This window comes from Lepisma saccharinum, chromosome 1, assembly GCF_977018435.1.
Source record: "Lepisma saccharinum chromosome 1, izLepSacc3.1, whole genome shotgun sequence".
Classification (NCBI taxonomy): Eukaryota; Metazoa; Arthropoda; class Insecta; order Zygentoma; family Lepismatidae; genus Lepisma; species Lepisma saccharinum.
The window spans coordinates 120,170,422-120,187,971 of record NC_139229.1 but is presented as its reverse complement, the minus strand read 5'-3'; the positions used below and the strand labels follow the sequence as shown (position 1 = coordinate 120,187,971).

Sequence of the window (17,550 nt, the reverse complement as noted above, 5' to 3'; positions counted from 1 at the left end):
CCTCGTTCCTCGCCGATCTTCGCAATCTCCCCCCCCCCCTCACTTGCTCTGCCCCTTCCACTCCTCACCTATCTGTCTATAGGATGACCGCTGATGTTCCTCAGCGAGCTGTAGAAAAGCCTGTAACCATCGTATTTGGTCTGCGGCTGGAGCGAGGGAAAGTAGTCAACTCTTGACAGTAGCTAACCTACGCAATTGTACGTACATTGCGCTCATAATTTTATAACACGCATTAAACTCCTAAAAAGTAGAGAACTGGACATAAGTACAAATGACCTGTAGGAAGTTGCTCACTTCCTACATGGAGGAATCGCCCCTGAGTAGGAATACATTCCAGAACAATAGCGATGATGGGAATGTTACGTTACAACTTAAAAATGACTAGTCGCGTGGTGACTGGTGATAAGGGTAAACGTTTCGTTGTCGGACCTTATACGAGCATTATCAGAGTACCCAGTTACAAGACTGACAACTCCTGGACCTATTGAAGACAGCAGTAGTAACAGTTCGAAAGGTTATCAATGCCGGTTCTAAATTATGCATGCACTCTTCCTGCACCTACGATAACTGGCTATTGAACTATGTCCTTGTCTAGAGTGAACTATGTGTCTCGAAATGATAATTGTACAATAAGATTTGATGAATCTAAGTGTCGAATGAAAGTATGATTGTCTTTTGCTTTAAAGTGTGGTGAATGCACACTCCAGAGATGACATATTTTATTTGAAATGAATTGCAACGATACTTCACACTGAATATATATTGTACGCGAAGGATGAGCAGACTAACACAATTTTAGAATTAAATTGCAAGTCCTCAGCGCTCAACTGGGTTTCATAATGTTATTATACTTACATTGCAAGATTTAGGCAACACAACTCAACTTCCAAAATATTATTTCACTTTATAACATTTGATATAAACTCATTTTTCGATTTTTAACACAAGACATTTTTAATTCAATCTTCTTACATATATAACAAAAACGAATCGGAATCAACAACTTAAAACAAATATCGACAATGATACAGCGTTCTTAATCTCAATAGTTCCCTGTTAATTTTATAAACTTGTACGCAATCGAAATAAAGTAAATATTGGTTATTTGTGAATGTAGAAGACAGTCACATAGTCCCCCCACTCTGTATAGAAAACTACTCGAGGGATCAAACATTTTATGATCACCCTGTATGTTATCCAAAATGTGCAGATCACAAGGAGTTTTCTCAAGACATAAAAATTATGGGTCAAATTATGAGGCATATATAATTCACACACACGTGAAACAATACTTAGTAATAGCCTTGCAGAACCCACTCTCCTTGTTGGCTAAACTAATTAATATAAATAATATACAAAATACTGAGTCATTACAAAACTCTTCAGTACATTGATAAACAACTTGCCTCAAATTATCATTATTTGATCCCTATATATATTTTCATTAACCTTGATTTGGTTAAACCCTGCCTGATCCCTGCATAATATTTAGACATACAATAATATGCGACAAGTTTACTAGTAAACATTCTCCTCAAAGTAGCACATTTCACAACCATAGTGACTGACTTCCACATAAAAAAGGTAAAAAAGGTAAAGTGTTCCCCTGTGCATAGCACCACGCCATGAAGGCGTATAGGGGGTGTGGGGGTAACGCCCCACACTTTCTTGATCCGGTCGTGAGTGGGGGTGATGTGATCAGCATCACGCCCCTGACCGCCTTTACCCCCCAGGTTTTCCCCCAGGTACCCATGCTATTCGACGCTGGGTAGGCGCCGGGGCCGCTTCCACCGTTAGAAAAGTTCCCGGATTTGAACCGGCCGGGGATCGAACCCGGGACCTTGAGCATGGTAGTCAGACGCGTTACCGACTGAGCCACCGCGGCCACATATCATTCTACAATCACAATGAGATACATTTATGCTTAAATAGAACAATGTAATTATTAAATTCAATTAACATCAATTAACTTCGTCACAATTGCTTCCCAATAACTGATTTTTCTTCTTCTCGGAACAGTTGAACATTTTTAAATTAGAGAAATTTACCTTTCCATAATTTTCACCATGTAAAGTGCATAAAGATGCGAAATTTCCTTTAACTTCTTTTACCATAAATGGTCCAATATATAATTGAAATAACTTATGAATTTGTTTATCCAGTTTAGAACTCATTTGTCGATTTCTTGCCAACACTAATTGTCCTGGTTTCAGTTTAACTGCATTGGGAGCATTCCTTATTTTTGATTTATTCTTCTTCCTCTTTGAATTTATCTCTGCCAAATATAATTTTTCCTTCCATGGCAACTTCCGCATTTCCTCAGGCCAATTGAGTTCAGATGTTATGGAGTCTCGGATTTCTTCGTGCAAGAATAATTCATTCGGTGTAAAACCGGTTATGCTCGAACAGGAGTTATTTACTAATTTTATAACCTTATCGATCTTAAGTGACCATGTGGTGTGATCACGATGACAAAATAATCTTAGTAATCTTACAATTTCCTTATTATACCTCTCTATGGGATTAGCTTTGGGATTGTAAGACGTTGTTGTTAAATGAATTATTCCTTTTGATATCAGATACAACTTCCATTCTTTGGAAGTGAACTGGCTACCACAATCGGACAGAAGGATTTTGCACACAGGATAATGCTTGAAATAACCATCCTCAAAACGATTAACAATCTCTCTGGTAGTGGCCTTTCTCAGAGGATAAATCATAATGTATTTTGACATAATATCCACTATAGTCAACAAATATTCGTAACATTTAGATTTGGGAAGTTTTCCAATAAGATCTACTGATAGAAATTTGTGAGGCTGAGTAGATAATATATGGTATTCGTCCCGAAATATTGGCTGGCTTATTGACTTAGATTTTGCACATTCCAAGCAATCTCTTAGATAACGTCGAATACTTCTTCTCATGCGTGGCCAATAGTAAACTTTCTGACACTGTGCTAAAACTTTATCATATCCAAAGTGACCTTTTAAATCATGGACTTTATGCAGCACTAAGGGAATAAGTTCCTCAGGAACAAAAATTTTACATCTTTCCTCAGGCTTTGCTCTGTAGAACAGAATATCTTCATGTAGAAAATATTTACTTGACATTCTATGCAATGAGTCATCCTTAAGTGAATTTATAATACGATTACAGGTCTCATCTGACCTTTGTGCAGAGCACCACATATTTGAGACTTCCTCCTGTTTAAAATCTAGTATCACTTGATTTATATACAAATATTCTCCAGATATTTTATTATATTCACTCACTGGGAACCTGCTCAAAGTGTCAGCTATAAAATTAGAGGAACCTGACACGTGATGAAAGGTAAAATCATAGGACTGTAATTTCAGTGCCCATCTCGTTAAACGAGGGTTCAATGACTTTGCAGTTTCCAACCAGGAAAGTGACTTATGATCAGAGTATATGCGGAAATGCCTTCCCTTAAGGTATATCGAAAATTTTTCTACTGCAAAAAGAATAGCTAAACACTCTAGTTCATGAGTACTGTAAGTCGCCTCTGTACCACGAAGTGTACGACTGGCATATTGAATGACACGTGTTTCATCACTTGCTTCTTGCCACAGTACACTTCCTAATCCTTTCTGACTAGCATCAACGGATATAGAAAATTCCAAACTGAAATCCGGCTGTCGTAGGGCTGGGGCAGCGACTAATGCATTCTTTAACTTAACGAAAGCTTCCTGATGTATCGGAGTCCATTCATAAATAGTATCCTTACGTAACAGGCTGTATAATGGTGTGACTATATGCGAGTAGTTAGGAATAAATCGGCTTCTCCAGATCGCCAACCCAATGAATTTTCTCAGTGATTTCTTATTGTTTGGGACTGGAAATTGTAACAATGCTGCGTCCTTAGAATGATCCACTTTAATTTTTGTGCCAGATATTACATGTCCAAGAAACAGAATTTCTTCCTGGAAAAACTTGCACTTTGCAAACTTAATGGACATATTTGCCTTTCGAAGAACCTGCAATGTATACTCCAAATGTTTGAAATGTTCACTAGCAGTCGAACTAAAAATAAGAATATCGTCAATATATACCAACACAAAAGAACTGGTTTCCGGTCCAAAAAGGTTGTTCATGCGATCCATAAACACAGACACAGCTGATTTAATACCAAAAGGTAAATAACAGAAAACGTGCTGGCGCCCTCTATATGAAAAAGCCGTATATGGATAGGAGTCTGGAGTTAGCGGAATCTGGAAATATCCACATGATAAATCAATCGAACTAAAGAATGTAGCACCATGAAAGTGTTGCAGAAGTTCAGTTATGGGTTCGACTTGAGTGAGGGGGGAAATCACATGCTGATTCAAACGACGAAAGTCTACCACTGGACGCCATTCTCCATTTGCCTTTGGAACTATGTGCAATGGATTGAGGTAAGGGGACGACATTTCTTTTATAATGCCCCAGTTCTTCCACTTATTCAATTCACTCTCCAAAGCTGTCCTTTTAGCAAAAGGAACCGGATAAATTGGAGCACGAATTGGTAAATCAGTATCCAACATTATCTTGTATGGTTCAACATGAGCGGGTCTAGGCTTATTCGAAAACTGTGTTCTATATTTTAATAGCAACTCACGTAAGAGCGCTTGCTGACGTGAGGAGAGTTTACTACAATTTTGTACTGTTGATACAATTTTCTCTTCAGTTACTATGTAGATTTCTTCGGAATCAATGTTCATTGGCAAATTTTCTGCCGTAATGCAGTGAACCCTTTTATCAACATGCTGATCGTTAGACTTCAGTCGATACAAAGACTGTGTCACCTCTTGTTTTGCAGGAGATACCAATGTAACTTCTTCCTGTCTAAAATTCAGTATAGCTTTATATTGCCTAAGGAATGGTATACCTAAAATTATATCTGCATGTAATTGTTTTAACACAAACATTTCCAACGGAAAAATCTCCGACTGTATTGAAAGGTGAAGGATTTTCCTACCAACAACTCGAAATTTTTGCTGTCCAGCAAATGGTAATAATTTTACCTGATCTATCGATTCCAATCTCGCACTTTGTACAATGGACTTTATACTACACCATAATTCGTAACTCATTAGATTACATTGACTTCCACTGTCAATAATACATCGAATTGTTAAATTACAAATAGACCCAAAAATAACAGGTTGATCAGTAATAGGAAATGGTATACCACTATCATCCATGGTCCAAGTGGGTTCCTCTTCGTACCATTCCAATTGGAAAAACACTGCTAGCTGGTCATTGTCTTTAAAATTATCATATACAGGAAAAATATTTGTAATTTGTGACTGAACATTCTGTGAACCATATTCTGTGTTAAAACTTGCAACACAGCCCTCTGTATTATCACTGCGAGTAAATCGGGCTACATTTACCCACGGCGTTCGTTTGACTGTGACTCCATCGCTGGTTGTATTAATTCTTTAACTTGTGTTTCCCTGGGATCAAATGAAACAGCGTTTTCATTCAATCGGCTACCTGAAATAGCATTACTGTTATGAGAAGCGAATGATTGTTTACAGGGCTGACGACAATTACAACATAAATTTACTTCACTGATTAAACCTTGACTATTGTTCGGGGAATAAGGCAAACAAGCCACATTAGGATCTGAATTGGACCTCGTTTGTAGATAACCTTGCCTTGTATTAGAACGTCTATCATTCTGTGGTGTCGCACTGTCTCGTCTAAATTGGGTATTGTTATAACTTCTGTTATTTGCATTTAAGTTTCTTCTAAAGAACTGTTGATTGCCATAATTATTTTGATTCCTTCTTCTGAATGTAAAGTCCTGACGCCGATCAGAATTGTCATTTACATTTTGCCCTCTATTATACGAGTTACCACCGGATGTAGAACCAAAATTAGAATCTCTATTGTTGCGAGAAAACTGTCTATTATTCCTTTGATTAGGATTTTGCTCGCTGTTCCTTGGTTGTGTGTTGACTGTCTGAACTTTGTACTTTTGTTTATCTCTGAAATCTGACACATTTGAATCCTTAGTAAACCTGGATGTTCTCACTTCAAAATCACTAGGCAAATCACACTTCTTACCAGATCTGGTCTTTATCAAATCCAGTCTCTTCAATAAATTAATAACGTCGTCAACCTTCGTTAAGCCAGCACCTAATATCGTCTGTGCCGTAATTGATGGAAACTGATTAATCAAAATGTCTATGACTTCTGCATCTTTAGGACGCTCTACCAAATTATAATATGTTGAATAAGTACGAGTGGCAAACGCCTCCATGCTCATGCCGCTATTTTGATCATACTTTCTGTTCCTCAATTCTGACAACTGAGCCTGCGTCAATGAGTATGAAGTGTACTGGTTGAGAAACTCATGTACAAAATGTTTATATGTCATAAAGGAATCCACGTGCGTATTGTACCATCCCTCGGCTGGTCCTTGAAAACAATTCCGAATACATTCCAATCTCTGAACGTTTGGAATCTGAAGCAAATCCAAATGTGAAGTTAAGGTTTTAATAAACTTCCTTGGGCTAGATTTCTCTGGATTTCCAGAAAATTTAGGTAACATATTCAACTCATTCAGCCGTAGATACTTTCGTGGCTGTTCCTTAGAAGTAGATGGTTTATTTGTATCAGAATCAATGATAGTAGCGTGCTTATGATGCTTCGTGTTGTAATTAGGTTTAAATCGTTTGCCAGAAGTTCCTTGCGAATTATATCTAGTTTTGTTTACTTCAGACATATCAGAGTCTATATTGCTAGATTCTGAAGCATTATTTGCTGGATCAACAAGACTAACATGTGAAGTTTTATGAGGCTTCTTTAATCGAGAATTTCGCACATTAACTGGTGAAGTAGGAGCTGACAAATTAGATTTAGGATTTCCTGTAGATTTGCGTTTTCCTGACATATGCAATGGAAAAGATTCATCTTCTGAAGCACTGGAAGATGACAAGGATAAAGATACAGGATGCTCTGGATTACGTGATATTTCAGTAATGTTGCCATTGTTCCCTGCAGCTTTATGGATTGTTGAAGTATTAGTCATCAGCAGTTTAGCTGTTACATCACTTAATCGTGCTTCACAGATCTCAACACGTTGAATTAAACCTTCATTATTATTTTCCCTAATCTGGCTGATAACATTCCACTGCTCGTTTACCTGCAAACCCAATCCAGCAACACTATCTTCTAACTTACGAATGCTGTTGGTATTCGCTTCACCAGATATATTCAACTGTTGGAAATTTTCATCCAACACTTTAACTTGTTCCTTAATTTGATCATTTGCTGTTTTGCAAGCTTCAGCAACCTGCCCAATCTCCATCCGGAGTGAGTTGCCCAACTCCTTAACAGTGTTGTTCATATTTTCCATACACTTCACCGTTCTGTCTTCAAGTTCTGCAAACTGCTCTTTCTGAGATTTCTCATGCTCTGACAATTGCTCTCTCTGAGATTTCTCCAGCTCTGACAACTGCTCTTTCAACTGCTCTCTTTGAGATTTCTCCAGCTCTGACAACTGCTCTCTCTGAGATTTCTCAAGCTCTGACAACTGCTCTTTCTGAGATGACAACTGCTCTTTCTGAGATTTTTCAAGCTCAGACAACTGCTCTTTCTGAGATGACAACTGCTCTTTCTGAGATTTTTCAAGCTCAGACAACTGCTCTTTCTGAGATGACAACTGCTCTTTCTGAGATTTTTCAAGCTCAGACAACTTTTGCCTTACGCTGTCATTCGATTCCTTCAATTCCCGAAACATGACCAATAATTGAGCATTAAAATCTGAAGTACCCGTAGGTAATGGCACGATAGGAACATTCTTCGTTGTCATTGCACTAATTTGTATTCACGACAACAGAACGAAAATATGAAGTACACAAAGGAAGGGACACTAATAAGTCTAAAATTTATAATTCTTCAGTGTAACCAAATTCCCGCACACTGGCCACCAATTTCTTGCAACGATACTTCACACTGAATATATATTGTACGCGAAGGATGAGCAGACTAACACAATTTTAGAATTAAATTGCAAGTCCTCAGCGCTCAACTGGGTTTCATAATGTTATTATACTTACATTGCAAGATTTAGGCAACACAACTCAACTTCCAAAATATTATTTCACTTTATAACATTTGATATAAACTCATTTTTCGATTTTTAACACAAGACATTTTTAATTCAATCTTCTTACATATATAACAAAAACGAATCGGAATCAACAACTTAAAACAAATATCGACAATGATACAGCGTTCTTAATCTCAATAGTTCCCTGTTAATTTTATAAACTTGTACGCAATCGAAATAAAGTAAATATTGGTTATTTGTGAATGTAGAAGACAGTCACAGAATGTACCATATTCTCTCGGAAATTTTATTTTGAAGAATAATTTTTCGTATTGTTAAATTATCCGACTTGTGCACGAACATAGATATCTTATGTTCGATTCCAAGATGTGTATAACGATCAAGGACAACCAATTAAAATATGTTACTACCATGGTTATCAGCAAATAATGAAGAAGTCATGTCGGTGATGGTCATGTCAACACGAGGTCGAGTGCGATATGGTTGACCATTAACTTCCCTTCCCTTGGCTTGTGCACATTCTGTTGCCACCAAGGAAGACGGTTATGCAATTCGCACACTATCTTTAATGCAAGAGTAACTATATCAAGGATGCTTAAAACTAACCTTATTTCATGTTCATTATCCTTGCACATTTTGAAATTAAGGAAAATATGGCCTTTACAAGCCTGTGACTGCAGTCTTGTATAATTGTTCGGAAACCCACCCCTTTCTTCTATTTGGCCCGTGTCTGGTTTTAAAATAAATAACTGAAAATTGTAGGCTTCCGCTGAATAAGTATGACTCATAAAAATTAAAAACATTAAAAATCTCTACTCTGGTTGGCGGATGAAGAGATGTGCCTTCGTACATTCTCAGCGGCCGAAAATGAATTTCAACATAATTATTCGCACAACAGTTGGCAGGCATGGAACAAAAAGTTTGTCAATAAGATAAAGAGGGCATTACAAAGCGGAAATTCCACCAAAGACTCATGTAAGATTGCCAGTCAGTGCTTGCATAAATCATGAAGATACTGGGTCCCAGAGAAAGGACAACACTACATCGTTTCTGTGACAATACCTATAAGCAGCACAGATTGCAAAAATGCTGTACATTAATAAGAGTACGGTGTTTAATATTATCAGGGGGTGCATTTATAGGCATTAAAATCTACAAAATAGGCACCAAAATTATGAAAATATGCATTGTAAAATTAAAAAGTCATCAAAATATGCAGTAAACATGAATTTGTAGTTTCAGTTTTCTTTAGTTACTTTAGTTATTGCTTTACATTAACATTACAAATGATGACCAAGTACTTTTCTAACAAGTGGGTTTTACGATGTTCTTGAATTATGAAAAGTTCTTCCTACCTCACAGGTACGTTCCTTCTCCATGAAGCAAAAAAACGAATTAATGCGAGAAAATAACCCGTACCCAATTTATAACTTAGAGAAAGTCTCTCTTCGCAGGCACGTATCCAGAGGGGGGGCTTAGGGGGCTCGAGCCCCCCCCGAAAGTTTTAGGTTTACACTAGATAAAATGAGTTTTTTTTGTTTCTTGTGGTGTGAAATAAAATAATGTGACAATAATTTAAGGAAAGAAATAATTATCGAGGCAAGACGGAGAATGTTCCGTAACCCTGTTATTGATAATAGCACGTATCCAAGATGGGGCACAGGGGGTTCGAAATTTTTCACTTTACGTTAGATAAAATTAGGTTTTTGGCTTCTTAAATAATGTGAAAATAATGTAAGGAGAGAGATAATTATCGAGGCAAGACGGAGCATGTTTTATACCCCTGTTATTATTAATAGCACGTAGCCAAGGTGGGGATGAGGTTAGACATTATTTAATATAGCTACCTTTAAATTTAACGCTCAAAATGCGTATTCAAGGTAAAACTCCATTAAATTATACTTTTCTTGCTTGTAAGGGAAGCGGTAAGAGGATGAAGGGCTCGACTCGGGGGCTGCCTCTACTTGGCTACTTGCCCTTCCCTCCTCTGACACCGTTAATGCAAAAATGTATTTTCTATCAGTGGTCAAACACATATCTGCAACAATCCACCCTTTCAGTAAAAAGCTTCTACATGTTTCTTCAGGCAGTTTTCAACTTACAAATTCGGTAATAACATCAGTATGTGAATTAACGGGGGGGAGGATGCCGGGAATTTCTCCCTCCCCCCACAAAAATGTTCATCCCGGCAGAAGAAAAAATTGTAATCCCTTCAAAGGATGTTTTTATCCCCACAAAGAAAATTGAATTGAAAGCATTTACCATTTCTTAACTGTGGAACAAATACCACTGAAATATCATTCTGGAAAATATACTAATGTTTAAAATTAAAGCAACAAACGGAAATTCTTTCCCGTGTGTCCATTTGACCACATAATACGATCAGGTGATAGTAATATTTATGATGTCATAGACAACTGGTTTAAGATAGAAAATAAACTAACCTTAATGTGGCAGGATTTATCAACAAAAAATTACGATAGCAACAGGTTAAACTTGGCAAATTTATCAACAACAAAAATCACACGAGGAAAGGATTTCTGTTTGTTGCTTTAATTTTGGACACTAGTGTACTTATTTAACCTTTAATACAATTGCATTCTACTTCGCATCTGAAGCTCTATTTTTAAATAGCCCATTGTTTACTGTTTACATTGTCTTCGGGTGCAGAGGTTTTACAAAAAGCTTTCAGATTAACGCCGCATTTTTCGCCGCACGCCGTCATTGAATTGAACAGACAATAGAAATTTGGTCAAGTTTTCTCTGCGTTACTAGTCCATCAACTCTTTTTTTTTTGTGAATGCGTTTTCTTAGAATGTAAATAAATATACTAAGCGTTTCTAAATTACATGTAGGCTAAATGTTACCATAAGATTTAATGTCCTAGGTATGAACCACTGTTTTAAGGTACTTAGAACTGCACACCAATAATTTAGTTTACTAACTGGTAACATATACAAATTTGCATACCCAAAGAACCTAAGCCTCGAAATGAAATCACAAGTACGCCACTGAGTGGGCGTCCCCTCAAAGCCAAAAGCTTAATTCGCACACTGAATAACACCATATATTTACAGAACAGATATATGATACACACACACATACACAAAGAGCGAGCATAACAACTGAACACTGATTGACTCCTACAAATACGAGCACTTATTGGCGCAGTATGAATCACCAACTAGCTATCCGGGTTGTTTATCCTGATAAAGAGTAATAGGAATTCCCAGAATCTTACACCCCTTGCGATCCGGGAAATGCCACTTTATCAGTTCATCATAAACAAAACATTGTCAATAAACAGATTCTCTGAATATCGACCGGGTGAGTTCTAAAAAGGTTTCATGTAGCATTAGCCTTCTACAACGTACTGAAAGCTCAAGTTGTAAAAGAGGAGCAGGGATGATGACAAAAAAAAAAAAAAAAAAAAAAAACCTGTCGCATGTCCCGGAGAAAGCTCAACAGAAGAATGAAGTTCACACAGGGACGAGGAGGAACACACTGACATGTAGGGACCGGGTGGAGTGGTTCAATTTTTCCGAATTGAAGCAAATTTAATTTCCACAGTTCGAATGTGTGGTCTTATAAGCCCAACGAACAACGAAAAATAAAAAGTTTCATGTGAAATAAGGAAAATTTCCATCCATACCTAATATTAAAAAATATTACCCCTATAAGAGGAAGGGGATTGCACTCGTCAGTCGTCATTTTCACAATGGGTTCTTCGACGATGAATTACGTACACCCAACGGCAAAGGAAATAGTTCGCGAATTGCCCATTCAGTCTGTTTGCACAATGTGGTGATAATTAATTTAAATGATTGATTGTTTTTAAGTCCACTTTATGCACAGTAAGGCTAATCGGGACTAGACCTACAGTTTAAAGTGCGATCCGATCCACTATGTGCCTCCACCGGGTATCGAACCCGAGACGCCTTGATTACAAGGCGACACGCTACCACTGCTCCATCGGGGAGTCCCCTCAATTTAAATGAAAACGTCAATAAGTAGAGGACAACATCTGTTTCGAATCAACAGAATCCCATTCCTTAAAACAATATAGGTGTGTTTCATTTCACCTACGTCACAAACAAGTTGCATTGTGGTTACAAGCAGCCATGATTGAGGCCAGTTCTTGTAAGCATACGGAATTCAAGAGGTCGGGCGGGAGATAATAACACACACACATTCGTGATTTAATGCAAACGTGAAGTTGGTACAGATATAACGAACGCTACGTGGTGGATATTTTCTTGCAAACGACAAACAAATTGTCCGCAAACAGGGTGGCTGTGTGCATCCTGACGTCACATGAAAAACTACCTATTGGATGTTGGATGTACAATATAAAAAAATTAAAATAGCGATGGACAAAATTCGCCTACTATTACCTTTGCTGTTGGCTGTACATGCAAATACACAATATTAATTTTGCACCCGTGTACCAGCCCGGATTTGGCCACCATCTTTGAAAAATGGCACCCAAAATCAGTTTTTTGCAAGTATCTTGCTTGGAAAGCACTTTACAGCAAAAGAGGTTATGATAAAAAATAATCTACATAAAATTCTCTATAAAAAAGGTTATGCACATTTTTGTTCTAAGAAGCACCGTTAGGGTGCTAGAGGAGCGAGTAATTTCACTTATTTTTCTCCACTCTATTTTGCAAGAGCGAAATACACGGAAACTTTCTTACAAGGTAACTTGAGGGCTTATTTCTTATTATAATACCTATTCTAAATATATGAGCCGCGGTAGCTCAGTCCTGTCGACCTCCGTGGCGGAGTGGTTCTCACAGCAGGCTGCAATGCCAGGGGTCCCGGGTTCGAATCCCGGCTAGGAGATGGATACTTGTGTGTGTCCGTAATGAGAAAAACCTAGAATATTAGTAAAAAGTGATATGTGTGAAAGTTGAGAAAATGGTGAATGACTGGGAATACTATCGCATAGGAGTATTCCTTGCGAAAAAAAGAGTCGTTAGGGCATCTGACCACCATGCGAGAGACCTGGATTCGATCCCCAGCAGGGAAGAAGAGAGATTCTTTCCACCTGTTCAAGCGGCTCCAGCACCCACACAGCGTCGTATAAAGTGGGTACCTGGAGGAAACTGTGGGAAAAGGCGGCATGGTACCGATCACATCACACATCACCCTCACCAACCAAACATATTATCTCCCGCACACACTAAACTGGCATGGTGCAAAGCACAGGGGAGCACTTTACCTTTCTTTACCTTTTTACACACTAAACTATTTCCTATAAAGTACTGCATGCAATGATAAAAGCAGTTGAACCATAAATGACATTCTTAAAGGAAGAACAAATGAAATAAGTACAGTTTTATAGAAGAGATATACTGCAAAACATAATGTAACAGGTGCTTCCTTGAGTTCTGCGCTTGCAAAACGGGGCGGGAAAATAATCTAAACTTTCTCGTTCATCTAGCACCCAAACGAAGCATCCTAGAAGACAAATGCACAGAATATTTTTGTAGAGAATTTTATGTAGATTATTTTTTTATCTTAACCTCTTTTTCTGTAAAGTGCTTTCTAAGCGAGATATTTGCAAAAAACTGATTTTGGGCGCCATTTTTCAAAGATGACGGCCAAATCCGGGGTGGTACAGGGGTGCAAAATTAATATGTTGTTAAGAACCCTTTTAGAAAAATAATAAAGTTTGTTCCAGCTTTCCGTATTTTTTTTTCTTATTGGACCCCCTTATTGACTGGCCTATATAGAGAAACATGGGGGACCTGACAACAGAAAGAGAGAGGGCGAAGATACAAAAAAATTGAGAAGCAGAGGAACGTAGAGGTACAGACTGAGAGAAAGATAATGCGTAAAACAGAAATACAGATGGAAAGGCGTGGTGTAAGTTAAAGGATCTGCAAAGAGTAAGATTAAATGAATGAATGAATGATTTGCTCTATTTTATTTCGCTTTTTGTGCCACCTTTGGCTAATTTGCGAAGATTGGGATGAGTGATAACATGATGAAATTGATGTATGGACACTCACAAACATCCATGCCCAGGCAGGGATTCGAACCCGGGACCCGTGGACCCGGGGCGGCGCAAAGAGTAAGATGAAGACAGAAATAAACCGGGGGTAAGAGAGCAAATTGGTTATGACTCGTTAACTAAAATTTTCCCTAAATTGTGGATGTCTTGTGGTACACCTACAATGTAATCGTGAAGTGACATATTCTAATTCACACATCTGAAATAAAACAGTAAGGACGCCATTTTTTCTCGTGCTGTTTTTTCCCTCCCAAATTGTCACCTCAAAGCTTCTTTTTCACATCTCTGTGGGTGTAGGAAGAAGTTTGAAAATGTTCCAAAATATGTTTGGGAAACCATTGAATTTCTCACTAGGACAACATGAACTTATTATATCTTGGGACGGATCAACAAGAACTGTGGCCTAATCTTCTTTCAATATACGTTGCGCTCTAGAAAAAGAAATTACTTCGTACACAACATTGAAGCGGATCCGTTGCCTTATCACAGGCCCGAAGCCAGTATTTTATCTTGGGGGCTCATCACTTATCAGCATCCGCCATCTAAAGGCAAAAGGCGAAAAAGTGGGGGGTAGAAGCCCTGAAGATGAATTTCTCAGTACATTTCAACTTATTATACAAGATGTTTAATCCTACCAAGAAAGTAAACTAATTGCCATTACACACTATTTAAATTAGATATGTGGGGGATTTCGGGGGAGCTTCAACCCTCAGAGCCCCCCCGGCTGCGTGCCTGCCTACACAAGATATATGCCCATATTATCAAGACAGACAGATCTTGGGTAAATAAGGTGTGGAGCAACTAGATCCGATGTCCTTACATTGTTTGCTATTTTCAAGCAGAGAGTATACATATTTCGCACAAAATACCAATGAGGTAGTCACAACGCCGTAGTATTTGTATTTTTGTTATTTTGCGTAGGTTTTCCTCCACTTTTGGCTGATCGCCACGAAGAGGATGAGGGATGATTACATGAAATTGATAATGGGACACTCCCAAAGAACACCCATGCCCAAGCTGGGACTCGAACACGGGTATTTCTATAGTCTCCAGCTTAACGTGTTCGGCCATCGGGGCGGCAACAATGCGATAGTTGCCGACCTCCGTGGTGGAGTGGTTACCGGAGCACGCTACCACACCAGGTGTCCCGGGTTCGAATCCCGGCCTGGGCATGAAATGAACCGTTCCTTCAATCTCACCATATCGTCACTCATCTTCATTGTCGCGATTAGCCAAAAGTGGCAGAAAAGCGACGCTAAATAACAAAAATCAAAATCAAATACAACAACGCGGTTCTCGTAACAGCACATATTAACTGGAAGAAAATCAACTTTGAAGGTCTGTAATTAACAAAACTCTCTCCTTATAAAGAGCAAGTCGTAACTTACATGAAAACCAATAAAACCTTTTCACCATTTTCCCTGTGTGTCTTTCCGTTATGAAAAACGTGTAATCATGCAAGCATTAAAAAGCAGAAACGCAAACGGACCTCCACTAAAAGATAATACAACAGAACTAAACGGATTTGTTGACGGTGACAATGTGCGAAACAAGGAGAATACATTTTTTTTTTCAAAAAATTGCTGTGATTGGAAACCGGTCTAAACAAGTCGCCTTGGCACGGGTGTTTGTGAGTATCCCATTCATCAATATCATCATATCATCACTCACCCCATCTTCGCAATTAACCAAAAGTGGCAGACAAGCGAAGTAAAATAAATCAACTAAACAAGTCAATTAGATCCATCTCGTCCCACACAAATATCTGAAGAAAATGCTCATTTTGTATCTCTTGTCTAAAAGGTTCTCCTTTTATTCAAACAATAAGCTCTAATTGACGTTAACATTATTATAATTATTGTACGCAATTAATATATCTCATTATATTCAACGATATATACAATTCCTATTTACAATTCCTATATTTAACGAGTTTTATTACTTACCGTCCGCTGATTTTACCCTTCTTTTCTGTCTCTTTTTCTTTCTTCTTCCTCCCGCCCTCTTTTGTTTCGGAGTGCCAGTTGTCGTCTCCTCTTCAAAATCAGAAAACGTCACATTTCCGTGGTCGTGTTGATGTAAAGCAAGTTGGTCATGAACTTCGTTGAATGTGCCGTTCACTTTATGCAAAGAAACCGTGTGGTTTTTCTCGAATTCTAACTGGCCAAGTCCAAGATTTTCCAGCAGGTGCTCGAAACCTTCAAACGTCATAACGCCTCTATGTCCATATTTGTCGAAGATCTGCTGCAAGAAAAATCTGTGATCTTTTGGTGGCGCCCTGTCGAACTCGGTAGTACCGTGAGCGAGGAAGCAAAAAGTAGCCACACATAGCGAGCACAATACCCTGTGCCTCCAGATAAACCAGCTGTTCGGCTTGGTCACCATCTCGCTTCGCCGTCGTGCAACGAAAAGCGCAGAAAGGTTTGTCTTGCGGGAGGGAGACGATTGTGTGCGCGCAGGAGTGTTTACTATCGGTGCGGTGACAAATGCGTGGAATAAACCGAACAGATCCTCCTCCAATGTGGACCTTACTGAGGTTATCGCAGGAGATTGATAAACAAAAATCAAAGTACAAGAGAAATTTTCACTGCCCGCAGCGCTTCGCCTCGACGAAATTGTTACACGTCGTAGCTGTGGGATGAAACGAGTTAAATTAATGAAGGTCACATGACCCTTGCAAGCGGGCACGGCAGAGATTCACGCACTGTCGTGAAAGAAATGCAGATTAGCGTCAGATATTATTACCAACGCGTACAACTTGATTAGTATCAATCGGTGGAGGCACATGGTGATTCGGATCCCACTTTAAACTGTAGGCCCAGTCCCGATTAGTCTTACTGTGCATAAAGTGGACTTAAAATACCAAATCAATCAATGATTAGTATCAAGGGGGAGAAATTAGTAATTTTATTAATCAAAGAACAATAAATGAAACTAAAAGTGAACGTGTGGAGAAAATTGAATTGTATTTCCATTAAAAGCAATTTTTGTTATTATGAATTGCTTATTTGAAATGCTGCTACTTTATCACCAGCTGGGTTGTCTTGGAATTTTTAAATAAGTGTTTTGACTTTGTTGATCTCAGTGGCGTGAGTCTCCCTCTCCCTTTGATCCTGTATTCCTAAAAAAAAAGTAAAAGGCAGGAAAGGAAGGCAAAATGAGGGCTTACGACTAAAAATGTATACATGTAACATCTCCCCCTCCTTTCGAAAATCCTGTGCACGCCACTGGTTCCTCTTCTGTAGTTTTTGTCGTAACTCTGACAGCAAACTAATGCGATCTTTTCATACGACTCAACGGAAACAATTCAATTTCTCTGTCATGGAATATTGTCTTATCGTCGCTAAAAAGCCAATCAAATATACGACTTTAACTTGAAAATGCATGCATTCCTTTTAACCACATAGAAGGTGAATGTTTAATACATTCTCGATATTTTTGTTTA

At 38.4% G+C, this 17,550-nt stretch overlaps 1 protein-coding gene across 1 annotated transcript in view; it reads right to left on the bottom strand.

Moving 5' to 3' along the window:
• The window catches only part of Zip71B (Zinc/iron regulated transporter-related protein 71B), a 64,341-nt gene extending 47,657 nt beyond the window's left edge, over positions 1-16,684 (bottom strand). Inside the window, exon 1 of the mRNA XM_083137926.1 lies at positions 16,052-16,684. Coding sequence (XP_082994052.1) covers positions 16,052-16,490 — 439 coding nt within the window. The 5' untranslated portion in view covers positions 16,491-16,684. The remainder of the gene's footprint in view (positions 1-16,051) is intronic.
• Between the last annotated feature and the right edge of the window lie 866 nt (positions 16,685-17,550).